Raw genomic sequence first — 18,223 nt, forward strand, 5'->3', positions numbered from 1 at the left:
TAGAGTCCAGAGCTCCCTTCTTCTGTGCCCGTCAGTGTTTCGATACCACGGGGCCTTTGCCACGCGCTAGGGCTAGTTAGCTACGAGGGTAAGCCGCCAGGTGACTCGGAGCCTTGTCTGCTTCTCGTTCTTCTCGAAGCGTAGACTTGGCGTTCAGTGCCGTGTTAGTTCCGGGTGCACGACACGGTGACGTGGAGACTCCCTAGAGCCACTCGGTGCCAAAGGGCGCTGTAGGAAGCGCAGGGATGTGCGGGGCTCTGAAAACATACCTGTGACGACAGGTCGAAGCAGGGCGTCGTACGCGTCCTCTCGGGGCAGCATGCTCCTAGCCGGGGCGCGGCCCACCTTCCGAGGAGACCCTGCCCTGGCGTTGGAGCGGCCGGCCAGCCGGGGGTCGTGGGGGGCTGGGGTGGTTCGTTTTTAGTTCCACGGCCTTCCGAAGAGCAGCGTGCTGATCCCTCTGTTGGGGCGGGTTTTAATTTGCAGCTCCTGGACGAAATGGCCACGCTGGTGTTCTTTGTCCTAACGGGATGTAAATTCCGTCCGGCCTCAGACAACCCCTACCTGCAGCTCTCTCAGGAGGACGACCTGGAAATGGAATCAGTGTAAGACATCTCCTTTCTCGCGCCTCCTCCTTTGCCCGGGGACCCGACGTAGCGCAGAGCAGTGCGGTGTGACCTGGGGCAACTTCTCCGCGCGTCGTGTGGCCCCAGAGACGGTACCTCTGTGTTTCGCAGAAGGACGTGGACGCCTAAGCCCCGGGCTCTCCCACTCCTTGCTTGTTGACCGACGAGCTGCGATGGGCCAGGTCCCTTGAGGTGTTTGATGATTAGCCTGAGGCCGAGTTTCAGGGGTGCTCCCTCCAGCAAGACAGGTGGCCTTGCGACTTGTCCCGGTTCAAAGGCTGAGCCTCTGCCCGTGCTGGGCCCTGCTGGGCCGTCAGGCAGCGTTCGACCGCTGTGTGTGCTCAGCCCCACTGCGGGAACAGTGACCGGAAGGCAGATCCCAGACGGGCCCCAGACAACAGCTCTGTGTGGAAGAAGAAATACCTTTTTACAGATAGCAGAGGGGAAAACGGTAGGACCATCGGACGTTCTAGGAAGAGCAGAATCTGAGCAAATAACTCGGTCGAAGGGGCCCAGATGAAAGTCCCGTGAGCGGCTGCGTGACCAGCAGGCCGTGGTGGATTCATCCGTTCCCCTCACGGCAGGGCTTCCCTGGGGGCCGCAGCTAGAAGCTGAACGGCTGGGTCATTTGATGTCCCCCATATCCTTTCCATCAGCCATTGCAATCGGAAGCAAGGATGCACCGTAAAGGTATTTTTGTCTCGTGGCAAAAAAAATGTTAGAGAGAGAGAGAGAGACCGCACGTGTAAGCAAGGGAGGGACAAAGGGAGAGGGAGACACAGAATCGGAAGCAGGCTCCGGGCTCTGAGCCGTTAGCACAGAGCCCGACGTGGGCCCCGAACCCACGAACCGCGAGACCATGACCTGAGCCGAAGTCGGACGTTTAACCGACCGAGCCACCCAGGCGCCCCACATGGCAGACGTTTTTTTTTATTTTGTTTTAGGTTTTGTTCCTCTGTGGCAACCCGTGATGGCGGTGGTGACCGTTTTGGCAGGGGGGTCTGTGTGTGTTCAAGTCAGGGCAGGGTAGTGGGGGGAGGGGGCACGAGTCAGGTGGAGCCTGGAGAGGGTGTGGCCTTTATCCCGGAGGCTTTGGGAAGGTCGGGATGTCGAGGGTTGTCCGTTGGTTGCCTCAGCTGCCGCTGGCGTTCTGAGGGAGGACCGCTCTGATGGCGCCGTCTTCTGTGGCCGGCCAAGCGTGAGCCGTCCTGTCGTCGTGAAGGGGGCTGCTCTTCGGTGGCCGGAAAGCCGAGTATGCACCAGCCAGGGAGTCAGACCACAGAGGGAGGTTTCGTTCAGGGTGGTGCCCCTGGAAAGGAAGTCGGGGAGCCGACTGAGGCCACGTGCCTTTAAGTCAGCGCAGAAATTGTCCTGGGGCCTCCCTTTGGCTGAGAGAAAGTTTCGCCAGAGAGAAAGCCCCGTGGGCTTAACACGATGTGACAGAGCGGAACGGGCCCGAGGTGGAGAGACGCTGCTGTGACCTCCTGCCGTCCGCATTCACCCGCAGCTGGGCGTGAGGGCCGGTGGCAGCTTCTCCGGGACACCACCGCGCCCCAGGCTGCCCGCTCCCTCTTCTGTTTGGACCTGCTGTTCCTGAACGGCACCTCTTCAGTCTTCCAGAAACAACCGAAGCCAGAGGCGAGCAGAGCCACCGTGTTTTCTAGAAGGTCGGGAGCTCTCTGCCATCCCCCTCGGAGGCTGTTTCCTCAAGAAAGGAGCTTGCTCTGATCCTCACCACAGAACAGATATCGCTTCCTCTTGGTGGGAGGAGGGACTACTCCCTAGGCCTCACACACCCGAAACCAATCCTCCTGACGAGTCTTACCCCCTGGTGGCACACGAACTCTGCCCTGGGCCGCTCACCGACCTTACTGACTTGCGATTCAGGGTAGTTTCTTTTCTTCCTGTTTTCGCTTCCTTTCTCTGAAGTGCGGTGCATCTGGGAGGTGAGTCTCGGCGGTTGAGCCCAGGACAGGCCGTGCTCCTCCCGGGGTCGAGTGCTCCCACCCTTCCTCCGGCTCAGGCCTCGTCCGGCTTCTCCCGCTGAGCCTGCGAGTGAGGGTGCAGTGAGAAGTAGCCGACTTTGTCTTTTTCTCCTTTTACTTCTGTGCACACCTCTCACTGGGCTAACCAGAGCCTTGCCCATTTTGATAAGAGAATTTATCCTAAAAAACTCAGGTTAGAAAGAATTGCGTGCGTGCGGTTTTCGGCGTTCAGACTTGGTCACGGCCCCCTGTGCTTTGCGTGTCCTCGAAGATCTGAATTATTTTCTGCTGTCTTGAGAAGTCACAACGGAAGAAACGTTTGGTGTGGGTTCCAGGGCCGGGAAGCTGCCTCTCTGGGGTTCCCGTTGCAGAATGCTGGCCTCAGGGTTGCGGCCAACCTTTTCCCACTCAAGTGGGTATGTAACAAAAGTGGAGATGGGAATTCGAGACTAGTAGAATTGTTTCTCGACCAGTCCTCCCCACGTTTCCAGTCCGGAAAAGAATTTTCAGTTGGGTCGTACTTTACAGTTGGGTTCCAGAAGCAGATGTGTCCAGGGGCCACTCAGGCCCAGGATCGCGGTCTGGTGCCGCAGAAGGGGCAGCCGGTGCCCGGGGCTCCCTCTTTCATCTTGCTTGCGGCCAGTAGGCCTGTTCAGTTGCGAGCGCAGGTAGGGTTCTGCTAGGAAAGGAGATGCAGAAGGGAAGTGGGAGGCGGCCGTGGGACCATCTGCTGTCTCCGGCTCTGTTACACTCCCCTGTTCCTCCTCTCGGGCACGTCCCTGCCCCGCTTTCCTCTCTGTCCTCCACGCCTCTCCTGATCCCGCAGGGAGCGCATCAGCCGGGCTCCACACCTGCCGCCGTCACTCGGGCCTTGAGGCCGGTGCCCTCCCCAAGTCAGGAGTGGCCACTTGGGCTCGAGGAAGTGCTTCCCCGAGCAGGCACCGGAGGCCACGACAGCCCCGGGTGGCTCCGTCAGCCCCGCAGGCGGCTTGGAGCCCTGCCCCCGGGGAGCTCCCGGTGTCCCTCGGGAACAGTGTGCCGGGGCGCAGACCGCACCACGACAGGGGGGTGCGCCCGGAGCCCAGAGCAAGGGTGACGAGGAGCTAGTGAAGCAGAGAAAGAGTGAGCAGAGGTGAGAAGGACAGAGCCCGCCCTCTCCCGACCTCACTGTCCCCGTTTGGGAAGTGAAAGGTGACGGCCGCGCGGCAGCCCCGGAGGCTGAGCCTGCCTTCCCAGAGCTGCTGTTGGGGCTGGAAGTCACTGCTGCCCGTTGCCTGACCTGAGCTCGGAGGGGCCTCTCCACGCCGTGCACCGCGTCGCCGAGCTCTGCCGGCTGTGCTGCGGGTGCTGCTCCGGGGGCCGGTCACCTGGTGGCTTTTCTGCCGTTGTCCCCCCTTCGGCATTTGCGTTCAAGGCGGGACCCTCCGGGAGGTGGCCGCGGAGCCCCGAGGTGGCCGGAGCCTCACGTCCCGTCCCTGCGTGCGGGGCTTTCGGGCGCCTGCTTTCTCCTGCCGCAGCGTCTGAGCCCCAGTCGGCGGGGGCCGGCCAGTCTCGCCTGCCGCACCTGGGCACCAGATGTCCTTCTTGCTTCCCAGCGGTTTGCTGCGCGACAGGACACGGAGGCCCGCCGGCGTCACTGCCATCCGCTGTCTTGACCTTCCGCCCGCCGCCCCGCTACCTGCTTTCGTTCCCCCTGTGCCGGCGCACACCCCGATTCCTCCGGCCTCGGGGCCTTTGCCCTCTTCCTGGCGGGTGGGCGCACCCGAGCCCAGGGTCGCCTCGGCCGTCTCCCCACTGACCACTCCCCAGTCCCCGGCTCCAGCCACGTGCCTCTGGCCGTCTGCCCCCCATCACCCAGGCTTGCGCCCCTGCATCCCTTAAGGGCCTCAGCGGCACAGCCGTCCACCCGGTCACCACCAGCAGAATGTGGCGGTTGACCCCAGCACCTACCTCTTCTCAGCCCACCTGGAGTGAGTGGCCACTTCTCGGGGACCCGATGTCGTGTCTCCTCCCCCCGCCCCCGCTTACCCCAGCGGCCCCGCCTTCCTCCGGCCCGCACGGCAGAGCAAGGGTTTTCTCGGCTGGTTCACCAGCCAGAAAGCTGCATCTGATGAGGGAAAGACAGGGGGCAGGTGTGTGTCCCAGGCCGCAGCCCGAGCCCCACTCGGGTCCTGCGAACGGGCTGTGCTCTCTCTGCAGCCGGGGCCGTAGCCCCACGCGGCTGCTGTGTCCTCGAGCAGCTCTGGGAGACACGAGGCTGCATTTCTTGTCAGACCTCCCGTGTTTGGAAAGGCCGTGCTGGGTGTGGAAAGCCTCTGGTTCCCCTGGGCCTGCAGCCACTCCCCCCGTCCGTCCCAACCAGAGACAGCCGGTCCCTTGAGGAGCGGCCGTGCGTGCGCGCGCCTGTCGCCGGGGAGAGCCATGCCCTGCCTCCCTGGCCGACGGGAAGCGACGCTGGGTCACGTGGCCAAGTGAGCCGGTTTCCTGTGTCCGGGGGCCGCATGTACACTCACTGACCGCCTCCGCGGGAACTCCCCGGTTCCCCCGAGGTCTGCGTCTTGGCGGCCCACCTTGTCCTGACTTTGCCAGAAGTACAGCCAACCCGTGAGTCTGAGGGACTCTTGTCTGAGAAAAGTCCCAACTCTGGGGACGACTGGATGGCTTTGAGGCTTGGTCACAGCAGCAACATGGTGGCAGGAATGAAGGGTGGAAAAGGGTGGAAATTTTCCCTTCCCCCCGTAAAATCATTTATTTGCCTTTAGCTCCAGCTGGACCGACTCTAGATATGTCACGTTATAGGGCCACCGAGTTACCATTCGTAGGTGAGAGGATTTGGTAGCTGGTGGAGGGGGGTGGGGACGAGAGTCCTTGGACAGACTGAGTCGACTGAATTTATTTATTTATTTATTTATTTATTTATTTTAATTTTTTTTTCAACGTTTATTTATTTTTGGGACAGAGCGAGACAGAGCATGAACGGGGGAGGGGCAGAGAGAGAGGGAGACACAGAATCGGAAACAGGCTCCAGGTTCCGAGCCATCAGCCCAGAGCCTGACGCGGGGCTCGAACTCACGGACTGCGAGATCGTGACCTGGCTGAAGTCGGACGCTTAACCGACTGCGCCACCCAGGTGCCCCTAAATTTATTTTACTCACTGGGAAATTCTCGTTGGTCTGGGCACATAAGTGCCTTGTTGTCTTCTAGAGTTCCCCTAGTTGCTTTAGCTTCCAGAGGTTTCCTACGTGCTCCTTGCCCCACACACGTATCCTATGTTACCAGCATCCCCCTCCGGAGTGGTAGGTACATTTGTGATCCTCGATGAACTTAAGCCTGACGTGTCGTCGTCACCCAGAGTCTGTTACTTACCTCCGGGTTCTCTCCTGGTGGTGTGCATCCCGTGGGTTTGGACAAACGTGTCATGCCATGTATCGGTCTGACAGACTTCGAGTGGTTTCACTGCCCCGTGACCCCTCTGAGCTGTGCCTGCCACGTGGAGCCGTGTCTCTGTGTGATGTCTCCTGCTACGAAGCCGCCCGGCCCCTTCCTGGGTCCAGAGAGCATTAGAACCTGTCCAGCTCACAGACTGTGAGGCGGGGGGTTGTCCTGTCGTTGACCCCACCTTCTCGAGAGATGCCGTGACCCACTCCCTGGAAAGGGCCGCTGTGCTTGGCTCGTCGCGCTCCCGAAGCTGATGTTCTTGCGAGTCTGACCTATGCATTCGGCACGGCTCCGTGGCGCCTGCTCGCCTCTAGGCACCGGCAGAGATAAGGCCCCTGTCCTGGGGTCACAGCGTGGAAGCAGAGCCACGTGCTTGTTGATAGCCGCGCAGCCTGGCCCCGCAGGTTTGTAGGCAGCCGCCGGTTCCCCATCTCTGACGGCCAAAGAACCTTTGGGCCAGAAGGTTCCTCTGCACCCGTGGTTGTGTCTCGTGACTCAGAAAGGATCCGTGTGGCCGGTATGATGAGCTCTGTGTTCGCAAAGTTCTGATACAGACGTTGCTCTCGTCATCCGTGTAGATCTGCAACATAAAAACTCGTGGAGGCCGCGACAGGGAGAGAGAAGGAGAGAGGCCGTCATTGACCGTAGTAATAACGGCTGGTGTGCATTGATTGGGTGCTTTGGAGACTCTCGTCTTTCTCTGATGACGGTTCTGAGAAGCGTGAGTCGTTTATTGTACTTGAGAACAGGGAGGTCAGATGACTTGGCAGAGGTCACACAGCTAGCCCGGAGCGGGGTCAGGACCCAAACCCAGGCCGGTCTGTTTCTAGAGCCGACGCACGTAAACCACTCGGCTGTGCTGTGGTGACGATGGCCTTTTGCTCCAAGACTGAGATTTTCCCAATTTTTTTTGTTCTCCTCATTCAGAGTGACGACGTCAGGGGTGATGGAGAATATGAAGAAAGTCAAGAAGGTGACCAATGGGTCAGTGGAGACCCCAGGCGACTGGGAAGGCACCGCGTGATGGAGCAGCCTGGCGGCGGGGACTGTCGAAGAGAACATTTAATTTATTAATAGTCCTAGTGGTGAGCGGGGGCGGTCGGCACCTCCCGACGGTGACACCACAGAGCACGTGGCCGGGAACAAAGCGCCACGGAAACCTAATTTTTTACTCTCTTCTATGGAAACTGGACCTGTGGCTGGTTATAGGCAGCTAGAAATCTCCTTCAGGTGGGAATGGTTGGGGGCGGGGGCAGTGTAGCCAGGAGGAGGATAAAAGGAAGACTCTGTTTTTAATTTATATTTCTTTCTTTTTTTCACTGGGAACTCTCCGGAAATAGGTAGTCACGCCCCAGGTGTGTCACGGTAGAGACCTTGGGGGAGGGGGCAGGGAGGCGGCGGTGCGAGGCCAGAGCTGGTCACGGCTCGGGAGCAGGGTCGCAGGGGCTGAGCAGGGGCTGAGGATACAGGGACAGAGAAGGGAAAGAGAACATATCGTCGCAGCTTTGGGGGACAAAAAGGAATGAAGTTAGGTTATTTTAGAAAGCAAAGCCCAAGCCCAATTTAGTTATACGGAGCCTGCCCCAGGATTCCTGGCCCAGAGTGTCGCCCCAGACCTTGATCCCAGATTCTGAAAGTGACCAGGAACCAGCAGCTCTAGAGGCCCGGTGGTCGTCTTCCCAAAGGGGCTCTGTCGTCTGAGGGCTGAGTGTCACTGTTAGAGTCACGGCTCTGGGACCGTGGTGGGAAGTGCTTTTCTTGATTGAAGGGTATTTGGTGTTGTCTGATGGGTGGGCAGAAATGTATTTTTCAGCTCAAAAAGCATCTTCCAGTAGGGTTTCCTCAAACAGCTGGCTCCTCTGACCGCCCAGAGCAGGGCCACCTCGCTTCCCCCTGTGCTTGTGTTCGCGTCTGTCTCGTGTCCTCAGAACCCGGGGAGACATGGGGAGGAATCTTCCTTAAGGAGCAGCTGGGGGCAGAAAACGTAGCGTTTAAGCAAGTACTTAAGTACAACTAAGTCATCATCATTAAAAAGCTTTTGCTGTAAACCGGGTAGGCTTTCTAACAGGAACGGAACAGACTCGTGCCTGTATCCCCGGAGCGTGCATGCGAAGAGAGCGGGTGTGGTTGAGCAGAGCTTTACCCTCAGGGACTGGCGATGGCGACGGCGAGTTCTTCCTCAGACCCCGCAGAGGGCCCCTCCCAACTCCCAGAGCCTAGAGATGGACGCAGGTAGCCGCTTCCTGGGGGGACCGGTGGTGCAGCTGGTGGCGAAGTCATTTGGATAACGGGCCAAGCTCGGAACGCCCGCTGTGACGCAGGGAAGGAGGGCTTGGCAATAATTTCCCAACGTGGTTTTGGTCGCACGGGCCTGGGGCGGGAGGCTGAAACGCGGCCTCGTCGGGAATGCTCCCAGGGTACCGGGACCCCTTGCCTGCCTGGGCCTCTCGGGGGTGGACAGCGGCCGTCTCCCGGGGTGGCTTTCTCACCCCTGGCTTGGAGGAGTCCATCAGAAGCCGCAGGATTTGGGGGTGGCACTCAGGATCCCAGGCTTGGGCACCTGAGCAGAGTCCTCAGAAAGCGGTTGTTTTCCGTCTCCTGGGCCGCTTTCTCTTCCGGATGAAGGGGCGGGAGAGTTTTCACGTGCTCACCTTAGTCCCCTCTGTGGTCTGTGAGGCTCTTCCTGCTCGAAGTTCTGTCGTGGCCAGGCCTGTGGTGCAAGGAGGCTCCTTCCCGGGCCGCTGCCGCTGCTGACCCTGCCACAGATTATAGGGAAGGGCCATGTGTCTCCCCACCTTCAGGAGTGAAGAAATCTGCCCAAAGGATTTACTTAAGGGACCTTTTCTGTTTTCCTTCCTTCCTTCCTCCCTCCCTCTCTCCCTCCCTCCCTCCTTTTCTTTCTGTCTCTGTAGTCAGGTTGGGGCTACAGGACAGAAGAAGGAAGTTGCAGGGAGGACGGGAACATTAAGACTTTGCTTTCGTGGCATAAACACGGTTCCAGTGCTTCTGAAATGTGTCTTGTGCTGTGGCCCAAACCCCCGTAGGCACTTCCCTCTGAGGGACGCATCCGCTGTTTGTCCTGCGAGCAGATGTTCTAGAGCAGGCCGTAGACTTCTTGGCAGGACCCAAAAGTGCAACGAAAGCTTCCCCCTGGAAGGGTCCCCATGGAAGCGAAGCAGTGAGGGAGCGAGGGAGGAGGAGAGCAGCCGTGGGCAGCGCCGGCCTCACGGCCGTCCCGGAGCCGGCCATGGCGCCCGCCTTCCTCTGGCAGAGCCCGAGCCTCAGCCACCACGGCGGGCGTGAGCCAGCGCGTTGGGCTTCTCTGTGCGACACGTGTGCCTCTCGGCTCGCGCACACCGCAGCTGAGTGGCCGCACGTGACCACCTGACCCCTCCGGAACCGGACGGTGCAGGCGAGATAAGGCAGCGATTTAGGAATAAAGGCTAACAAGTGGGTCGTCTGCCCGCAGCCCGTGTTGTGACTGGCAGGTGTGAAGTGAGGCCAGGGATCCAGAAGAATCAAAACCCCCACCCAAGATGGGGAAAACTGGTTCTCCCACATTTTTACAAGTTATTTGTGCCCTCCGTCCTGTCCTGTAAAAATATCCTCTCTTTGTCCGTCACGGAGTAGCTGTGGCCAGCGTTCAGCTCTGCCCCCGAGGGAAGGGGACCGACCGATGGGTTCCAAGCCAGGCAGGTGCGCCGGCCCCTCCAGCAGCCCGGTATTCACGGCTACGCGGGCTCCCAGGGACGCGGGGCTACAGCGGTTAAGCCCTTCGGTATTCCAGGGATCGGGCGGGAGGGACTGGGTGCACGTCGTGGAGGGATCGGCAGTATTTATGGCTTTGTTTTGTGCTCCAGCTGCCTGTTTCTGCCTACGCCTGCTACCCGTGCCTCCTTTGAGAGCTCTGCTGTGGACGGGAAGTGCGGCAGGCCGCGAAAGGTCAGGAAGTAAGGGGGTCTGTCTTCCTCCGATGAGATGTGTGCGTTTTGCTAGAAAGCTACTACTTCGGCGATAAGAACAGTCATCGATCTCTTAGTCCTGGCTCTTAACAGTGGCCGGGGACTCCACCAGCCTCCTTGTCGGTTCCTTGCTGCTTTAATTTCAGTAGCAGCGCACTTGAACCTGCCGAATGCAACTCGGGTGAATCGGAGGCCCATTCTCCCCTTAGGAGGTGCTTCCTCTAGTGTAAAAACTGGTTTCTCAGGTCATAGCCCGAGTCCGTTCCGTTTTCTTCCAAGAAACCACTTTGGAGTAAAATATCCAGGTTTGGTTTGCTTTCGCCCGGACACAGCCGGCCAGCCAGCCCCAGCAGCGCGGGCTCGTCGTGAGTCTGCTCCGAGCGCCTGTCGAGGCGAGATTTCTGCGCCTGCCTTACGATCTCATCGGGATCCCTGCTCCGTCCTGTTCCGCAGCTGCCCTCCTTCCTCCCCCTCCGCCTCCCCCTCCCCCTCCCCCTCCTCCCCACACCTCTCTTCCTCCCGCCTCAGCCCACGGCTATCAATTCCACGGAGGCCCCGTCTGGGAATACGGGCCGAAGGCTTTGGTGCATCGCAGCATTTGCTCCCAGTAGCTGTGTGAAGGATGTACTTCCTGAGCTAAGGAGAATTTGGTCCAGAGCGTAGGTACTATGCTGTGTTTTATGCTCTGGACCCCTGCACTCAAAGGCGTTCTTATTTAATGCTGAGGAGTCTGTTACCAGCAGCCAGTCCTTACGGACCAAGAAGAGCGTGAAAGATGCCTGTTTGAACTGCCAGTGGCGTCCTGGCCGTCTCCCACATTCTGCGGCATCTTCTCCGAGGAAGGTCCTTAGCGCGTGTGACGGTCCGGTGACGTGGTTGGTCCTGCTCCACAGCGCCCGTGGAACAGCGGAACCAGTTATGGCTCCTGCTCACAAGGCGCCGAATTCCACGGGAGGCAGACCCCAGCCGCCTCCTCGGCCCATTCCCACACTCCATGCTCCCCGCTTTGCTTCCCCCCGACCTGCCCCGGCCTTCTCACAGACTGAGGGTGTGCTGAGTGCACGGCGCCCCTGGCCTCTTGCCTGTTCCTCCTGTTCAGGATTCCGTAAACGAGTAGCTTCCGCACGAAAGACGTCAGGCTTCGACTTGCTCCTTCTTGGTCTGTCGGGAAGGTATTCATCTGGAACGTACCATATGTTCCAAAAGATCGCTCTTTACTCCAGGTTTCTCCAGGGTGTCTTGGGCTGGAAGTCTTTAAAAGAGACCCGCCTGAGTTGATGCTGATACTTGGCACGCCTGGAATGTGGTTCCTGACTGGCGTACTGACCACGCCAGGGTCCGCAGGGCCCTCCTCTTATAGCCTGGCGTTGCAGCTGTGCCCCGCTGTGGGGTTTGTGCTTGAAAAATGCCTCTCGGTGGTTCTCTGCTAGGGTGTGGGACATGTACATCCCCTGAGGTACCGTGTGAGGGAAGCAGGCTGGCAGAGAGGGACCAGGCGTTCAGGGAGCAGGGATCTGGTCGGGCTGCACCGGGGACTGTTGGAATTCTGGGGGCAGGAAGTCTGCAGGCAGGCCCTCTGGGAAGGTGGAGTGCTGGACAAAGTCAGCAAGGGTCCAAGTGAGACAGAAAAGCTAACTCGCTTCCAAAACAGTAAGCTGATTTCGAGGCAAGCCTTGAGGTTTTGCGGTGGACAGCCAAGTCAGACGGGCGGGGGGCGGGGCAGAGAGTCAACCTTCTTAGCATTTAAGACACTTAATACAAAAGGATCCCCAAATCTTGTCCACGTGGGGGCGGTTCTTGACGCCCTAAGCAGCTTTTGCCCACCGTAATTTGGATTTGCCTGGTCACGTGACCTCCAAAGAAGTCAGACACATCCAGTCCAGGAGTAAGTTTCATTTGGGGGACAAAATGTCTGTAAATATCATTTGCTTTTCAGGTTAGATTGGGATGCAGGAGTTTGCAGTATTTTTTTTTTTTTTTTTAACACTGCTGATCACGGAAAAGTATTTATGTAAACATGTAACGGGTGGGGCTTCCAATCAGGGTGACGTCTGGGATGGATTCTCTTGCTGTGATGCAAACATAGTACAATAAAGATTCTCTGACGGAAAGGTACGTTTGTAATCCTGGAGGGAGTCGCCGACTCCTGGCTGCTGTCTCTCTTCCTCCCCCTCCCTCTCATCATCATTTTTTGGGATTCTTGTTCATTAATATAGTTAACTGCCTCCCACCTGCTCGCACTGCCAACAGTGACTCCTACCAAGAGAAGTTCCGTGCGCCTCAGCAGACCCAGCGGCTGTGGTGAGACGCAGACATGTGACTGCAACCCCAGGGGCTCGGTTTCGGAACAGACTAGAAATCCCTTGTGGTTTCCCGGATGCCCCTGCCTTCCAAATCGGCACCTGCGGCTGCTGCTGCTGGAGGGGAGGGGACCGCGCAGCCTGGGGGCAGAGCCCTCACCGCGACGGCCTCCGGTTGGCCCTTCCCCGCACAAGTTATCCCACGGCAGAATCCCGGAAATCCAAGAGTTGAGACCCAAGGCGTTTTTGTAGAAGTCGTGCCCTTAGTTAACCACAAATGTTCTACGTGGAGGCGTGACTTAGAGTAAAATCCACCCTTCAAGCGTATGGTTGGGGGATTTTGACAAGTGTGACACTTCTCTGGGAAGTGACACTTCTCTGGCCTCCGCCGTAATCGGGATGGAACGTTCCCTTGTGCCCCTTCTCGGCCGGAAGCGCCTCGTCTCGGCCACTGCCACACCACGGCTTTGCCTGTCCTGGAGCTTCGTGTGAACGGGGTGCGTCCGTCCGTCCCTCGTGTCCGGCTTCTCCATGAGGCACACTGTGTTGTGATTTATCCATCCAGTGCCCTGGCTTTAAAGCCACAAGAATTGGGGCCAGAGAAGGCTGTGCCCCCTCCCCACGCCTCCTGGCTCCGGCCTCGTTGGGGGTGGTGAGGATCACGTCGAGGGCTCGGCCCAGTAATGGCTCTGTTGGTTTCTGTTTACAGGAACGTGAGAGTGGTCCTCATTCACCTCTGCCGAGACAGAGACAGGGGCCTCAGAATCAGTGTCATTGGCCTCGGTTTTCCAGTTAGTGGTCACGCTTCCCTCCCCGCTCTCGTTCCTGATCCCCTGGGGGGCTTGGCTCACCAACAGCGGGATGAGCAGTAGAATGGGCCTCTGATGGGGATCCCAGGAATCGGGCAAGACTCTCAGGGATGAGCGATGCCGGGGCCAGCCGGGAAGGGGCAGCCGAGGGGAGGCGTGGCAAGGACCTTAGGGACCACCTAATCCAGGCTTCTCATGCTTGAGCAAGCATCAGAGTCCCGGGGTGGGGAGGAGGGCGGGGGGCAGAGTCTCCCGTGGGACCTGAGAAGTAACTGCTGGCTCCGCCGGTCCCAGATCACACGTTGAGAACCACCACGGCAAGCCAGCCAGCTCCCTCCTGGAGACCTGCCTCCGCCACGTGTAGGAGCAGCTCTCGCACACAGCCCCGGCTGCAGGTGCAGTCAGCAGCCAGAGCGCCCCGGGCCCGGGCCTGCCGGTGGGGCCGCGGCGGTGAGCACGGAGGGGTACCGGCAGGGACTGACAGCCGTCAGCTGGTCAACATCGGCTTCCTCCTCCCCGGCAGCCAGGCTGGGGCTTTCCCGGTTGGAAAGCAGCCGTCTAGGCCGGAAGCCGCAGAGCCTGCAGCTCGGGACCTGGGCTCGGCTCAGGAAGGCCCTGTTCTGATGAGCCGCGGAGCAGGCTAAGTCAAGAGCCTCCTCGCTGCCTCCCGGGCCCGGGACCCTGGCGAAGCCCTCCCAGGGCCCAGGTGGGCCGCCTCCCCGCTGCAGCTGCCGGTGGGTGACCTGTTCTCGGGGAGTCGGTCGGGCCCTCGGATGGATAGCCGCACACGCCCTCCAGCCGCGGAACGGTGAGGCAGGTAACAGGTGTAAGGAAAGTGCGGACTTCCCTCCTGCAGACCTGCTTCTCCTGGCGTCACACGCACCCGCTGGGGCGCTCCTGAGAATTCGCAGAGCCCCCAGGGGCACCCGCTCGCACCCACCCGCCCGCCCCCGCCTGCCAGGAAGCCGAGTTCAGGGGGCTGGGGTGACCTGCTCAGGACCGTGCCTTATACGGGGGGACGCTGACCTTCACGGAACGAGGAATCCGCTCACTAGAACGGATGTGCAGGGACGGAGCCCGAGGCTCCCAGGCTGTGCACCGAGAGCAGCGTGAACGACACTCGGGGCTGAGAGTCGTTCTCCCCACACCGCTGTTTGCAGGACACCCACGGGGAGAAGCGTGGGCCGCGCCGGGAGCCCCCCCCCCCCAGTTCCTCCCTGTCCGTTGGGACAGGCCCCTTCCAGTCTGCAGCACAGCTCAGGCTGAAGTCTCTCCACCCAAAACGCGTCTCCAGCTCGAAGGCCAAACCGCTCAGGCGTGCCTCACCTTCCAGTTCTCCCAACTCCCCGCAGGCCCGTTTCCACTGGCCTAAGTCACCTACAACCCCTTGGGACTCCGCTATTCTCTGCAGCGACTTCAGCAGCCCGTGAAAGGTAGGACTCCTCCCCTCTTGAGATGCACCCTCGGCTCCCTGTGCACCTGCCAGGTTCGACCTCCTGCCGGTTCCCTTCTCCCTCCAGCTGGGCGCCCACAGCACTCTGGGGTCCTCAGCCTGTCCCCGAGCTCCTCCTGGCCGTCTCCTCCGCGCTCCCGCTCTCCGGCGCCCAGGAGGTTGTCTCCAGCCTGGAGCTGCTCTGAGCCCCTGGTGGCTTGTCCTGCTGTCTCCAGGGCTGTTTTAAAGGCACCTCATGGCCGCATGTTCCAAATGAAATTGCCACACCTCTTCCTCAGTCCAGGCCCAAAACCCGGGCCTGACCCTTGGCCCTTCCCTATCCCCCAACCCATTCCTGCATCCACTTGTCTCCCCACTGCCCCCGCAGGGCCCCCTCACCCGCCCCCGGATTACACCACCAGCCGCTGCCTTCCAGCTGGAGGCCTGGCCTCCAGTCTGGCCCCACTTGGCTGCCAGCCCTGTGCCATGCCGCAGCCCAGCCACCTTTTAAAAAGTGCCCGCCTACTGGTTCAGCAGAGAGACAGACACAAGCCAGCGAGGAGGATACAAGATCAATATAAAAAAGTTAACCACATTTCTATACACTTGTAGCGAACAACCCCAACGTGAAATTAAAACCGTTCCATTGGGGTGCCTGGGGGGCTCAGTCGGTTGAGCGTCTGACTTCGGCTCAGGTCATGATCTCACGGTCCGTGACTTTGAGCCCCGCGTCGGACTCTGTGCTGACAGCTCAGAGCCTGGAGCCTGTTTCAGATTCTGTGTCTCCCTCTCTCTCTGGCCCTCCCCCGTTCATGCTCTGTCTCTCTCTCTCTCAAAAATAAATAAACGTTAAAAAAAAAATTAAAAAAAAACCTGTTCCATTGACATGGGCACCTGGATGGCCCAGCCAGTTGAGCATCTGATTCTCGGTTTCAGCTCAGGTCATGATCACACAGTTCATGGGTTTGAGCCCCATGTTGGGCTCCACACTCACGGTGTGGAGCCTGCTTGAAATTCTCTCTCTCCCTGCCTCTCCCCTGCTCACATGCATGCGCGCGCTTTCTCTCCCTCAAAGAAAAAGAGGGAGGGAGGGAGGAAAGGAGGGAGGGAGGGAAAGGAAAAGAGTCATTAAAAAACAGTTCCTTTTATTGTAGCATTGGAGAGAGTAAAATACTTAGGAATACATTTAACAGAAGTGCAAAACTTAAAACTCTGAAAACTGAAACATTGAAAGAAATTCAAGGAGATCCAAATACATGCAAAGCCGTCTATATTCGTGGATCAGAAGACAATATTGTTGGGGCACCTGGGTGGCTCAGCCAGTTGAGCATCTGACTTCGGCTCAGGTCATGATCTCGCGGCTCGTGAGTTCAAGCCTCGCGTCAGGCTCTGTGCTGACAGCTCAGAGCCTGGAGCTGCTTTAAATTCTGTGTCTCCCTCTCTCTCTGCCCCTCCCCCGCTCTCTGTCTCTCAAAAATAAACATTAAAAAATTTGAAAAAAAAAGATGTTCAACCTCACTGGTCATTAGCGATATGCAAATCAAAACCACAATGATACCAAATCACAGCCATTAGGATGTCTACGATAAAAAATAGTAACAAGTGTTGGCAAAGTCCGCTTGTGGAGAAATCGCAACCCTTGTGCACTAACTCCTGGGGGGATTATAAAATGGTGCACCCGCTATGGAAAATGGTTATGGCGGTTCCTCAAAAATTAAACACAAAACTACCATATTATCCAGCAATTCCACTTCTGGGTATATAGACCCAAAAGAACGGAAAGCAGAGACTCAGATAGATATCTGTACGCTCATGTTCACAACAGCATAATTCACACCAAAAAGGGGAAGCGATCCAAGTGTCCATCAGTGGATGGATGAATAAACAATGTGGTCTATACATACAATGGGATATTACTCAGCCTTCAAAAGGAATGAAATTCTCGTACATGTTGCAACGTGGATGAACCCTGAATGTGACGCTAAGTGAAATGCCTTTTCAGATCTTTTGCCCATTAAAAAAAAAAAAAAGGCTTATTTTTGGAAGGGACAGCGGGGGTAGAGGAGGAGCAGTGAGAGGGAGACAGAGCACCCAAATTGGATCTCAAGTGTGCCGACAGCAGAGAGACGGATGCAGGGCTCACACTCACAAACTGTGGGATCATGACCTGAGCCAAAGTCAGATACTCAACCAACGGTGCCACCCAGGCTCCCCCCTGTTGCCCATTTTTAAAATGGGTTATCCTTTTATTGAGTTGTAACGTATCTTTACGTATTCTAGAAATTTGACCCTTATCACATCCGTGATTTCCAAATAATCGGGTTGTCCTTGCACTTTGTTGATATGTCCTTGAAGCACATAAGCTTTAATTTTGATCAAGTCCAGTTTATCTATTTTCTTTTATTGCTTATGCTTCAGTGTCATATCTAAAAAACCTTGCCTAAATACAAGGTAGTGAAAGCTTAGTCACTTCCTTCTTAGAGTTTTATAGTTTTACGTGTATGATCCATTTTGAGGTAATTTTAGTATATGGTGTGAGGTAGGGCTACATACTTACTTTCTGCATGTGGATGTCCAGTTATCCCTGCACCGTTGGTTGAATTAAAAGATGATTCTTTCCCCATTGAATTGTTTTGGCATCCTTGCCAAATATGAACTGACCATGAACGTGTGAGTCTTTTTTGGACTTCAATTCTATTACATTGAACTTTATATATCTCTACTTATGTCAGTACCACACTCTCTCTCTCTTTTTTTTTAATGTTTATTTTTGAGAGAGAGAGAGCCAGAGCATGAGCAGGGGAGGGGCAGAGAGAGAGGGAGACACAGACTCCGAAGCAGGCTCCAGGCTTTGAGCTGTCAGCACAGAGCCCGACACAGGGCTCAAACCTACAAACTGTGAGATCATGACCTGAGCTGAAGTCGGGCGCTCAACCGATTGAGTCACCAAGGTGCCCCTTGAGGTTGCATATCTTTTTGCATGCTTATTGGCCATCTGTATATCTTCTTCAGACACATGAATATTCAAATTCTTGGCCCATTTTTACTTTAGTTCAGTTTGACTTTAATTATGGCAAAATACCCATAACATAAAATTTACTATCTTAACTATTTTTTACTGTGGAATTCAGTAGTGTTCAGTACATTTGCATTGTTGTACAACCAATCTCTAGAACTTTTCATCTTGCAAAACTGATACTCTACACCCATTAATCAACAACTCTCCATTTTTGCCCCGCCCCCCCCCCCACCCCTCCAAACCCTGGAAAACACCATTCCAGGTTTTGGCTATATGAATTTGACAACTAGGGGTACCTCCTATAAATAGAACTCTACAGTGTCTGTCACGTTGTGACTGGCATGTTTCACTCAGCATGATGTCGTGCCTTTGCCCATTTTTTAATTAATTAAAAAAAAATTAAAAAAAATTTTTTTTTCTCAACGTTTATTTATTTTTGGGACAGAGAGAGACAGAGCATGAACGGGGGAGGGGCAGAGAGAGAGGGAAACACAGAATCGGAAACAGGCTCCAGGCTCTGAGCCATCAGCCCAGAGCCTGACGCGGGGCTCGAACTCCTGGACCGCGAGATCGTGACCTGGCTGAAGTCGGACGCTTTAACCGACTGCGCCACCCAGGCGCCCCCAAAAAAAATTTTTTAAGTAGGCTTCAC

The 18,223-nt window shown here is 57.1% G+C and overlaps 1 protein-coding gene across 1 annotated transcript in view; it reads left to right on the top strand.

Moving 5' to 3' along the window:
- The window catches only part of GPR107 (G protein-coupled receptor 107), a 70,795-nt gene extending 58,673 nt beyond the window's left edge, over window positions 1-12,122 (top strand). Inside the window, exons 17-18 of the mRNA XM_043566462.1 lie at window positions 487-605; window positions 6,977-12,122. Coding sequence (XP_043422397.1) covers window positions 487-605; window positions 6,977-7,073 — 216 coding nt within the window. The 3' untranslated portion in view covers window positions 7,074-12,122. The remainder of the gene's footprint in view (window positions 1-486; window positions 606-6,976) is intronic.
- The last annotated feature ends 6,101 nt before the right edge of the window (window positions 12,123-18,223 follow it).

The sequence above is a fragment of the Prionailurus bengalensis genome, chromosome D4 (assembly GCF_016509475.1).
Source record: "Prionailurus bengalensis isolate Pbe53 chromosome D4, Fcat_Pben_1.1_paternal_pri, whole genome shotgun sequence".
Taxonomy (NCBI): Eukaryota; Metazoa; Chordata; class Mammalia; order Carnivora; family Felidae; genus Prionailurus; species Prionailurus bengalensis.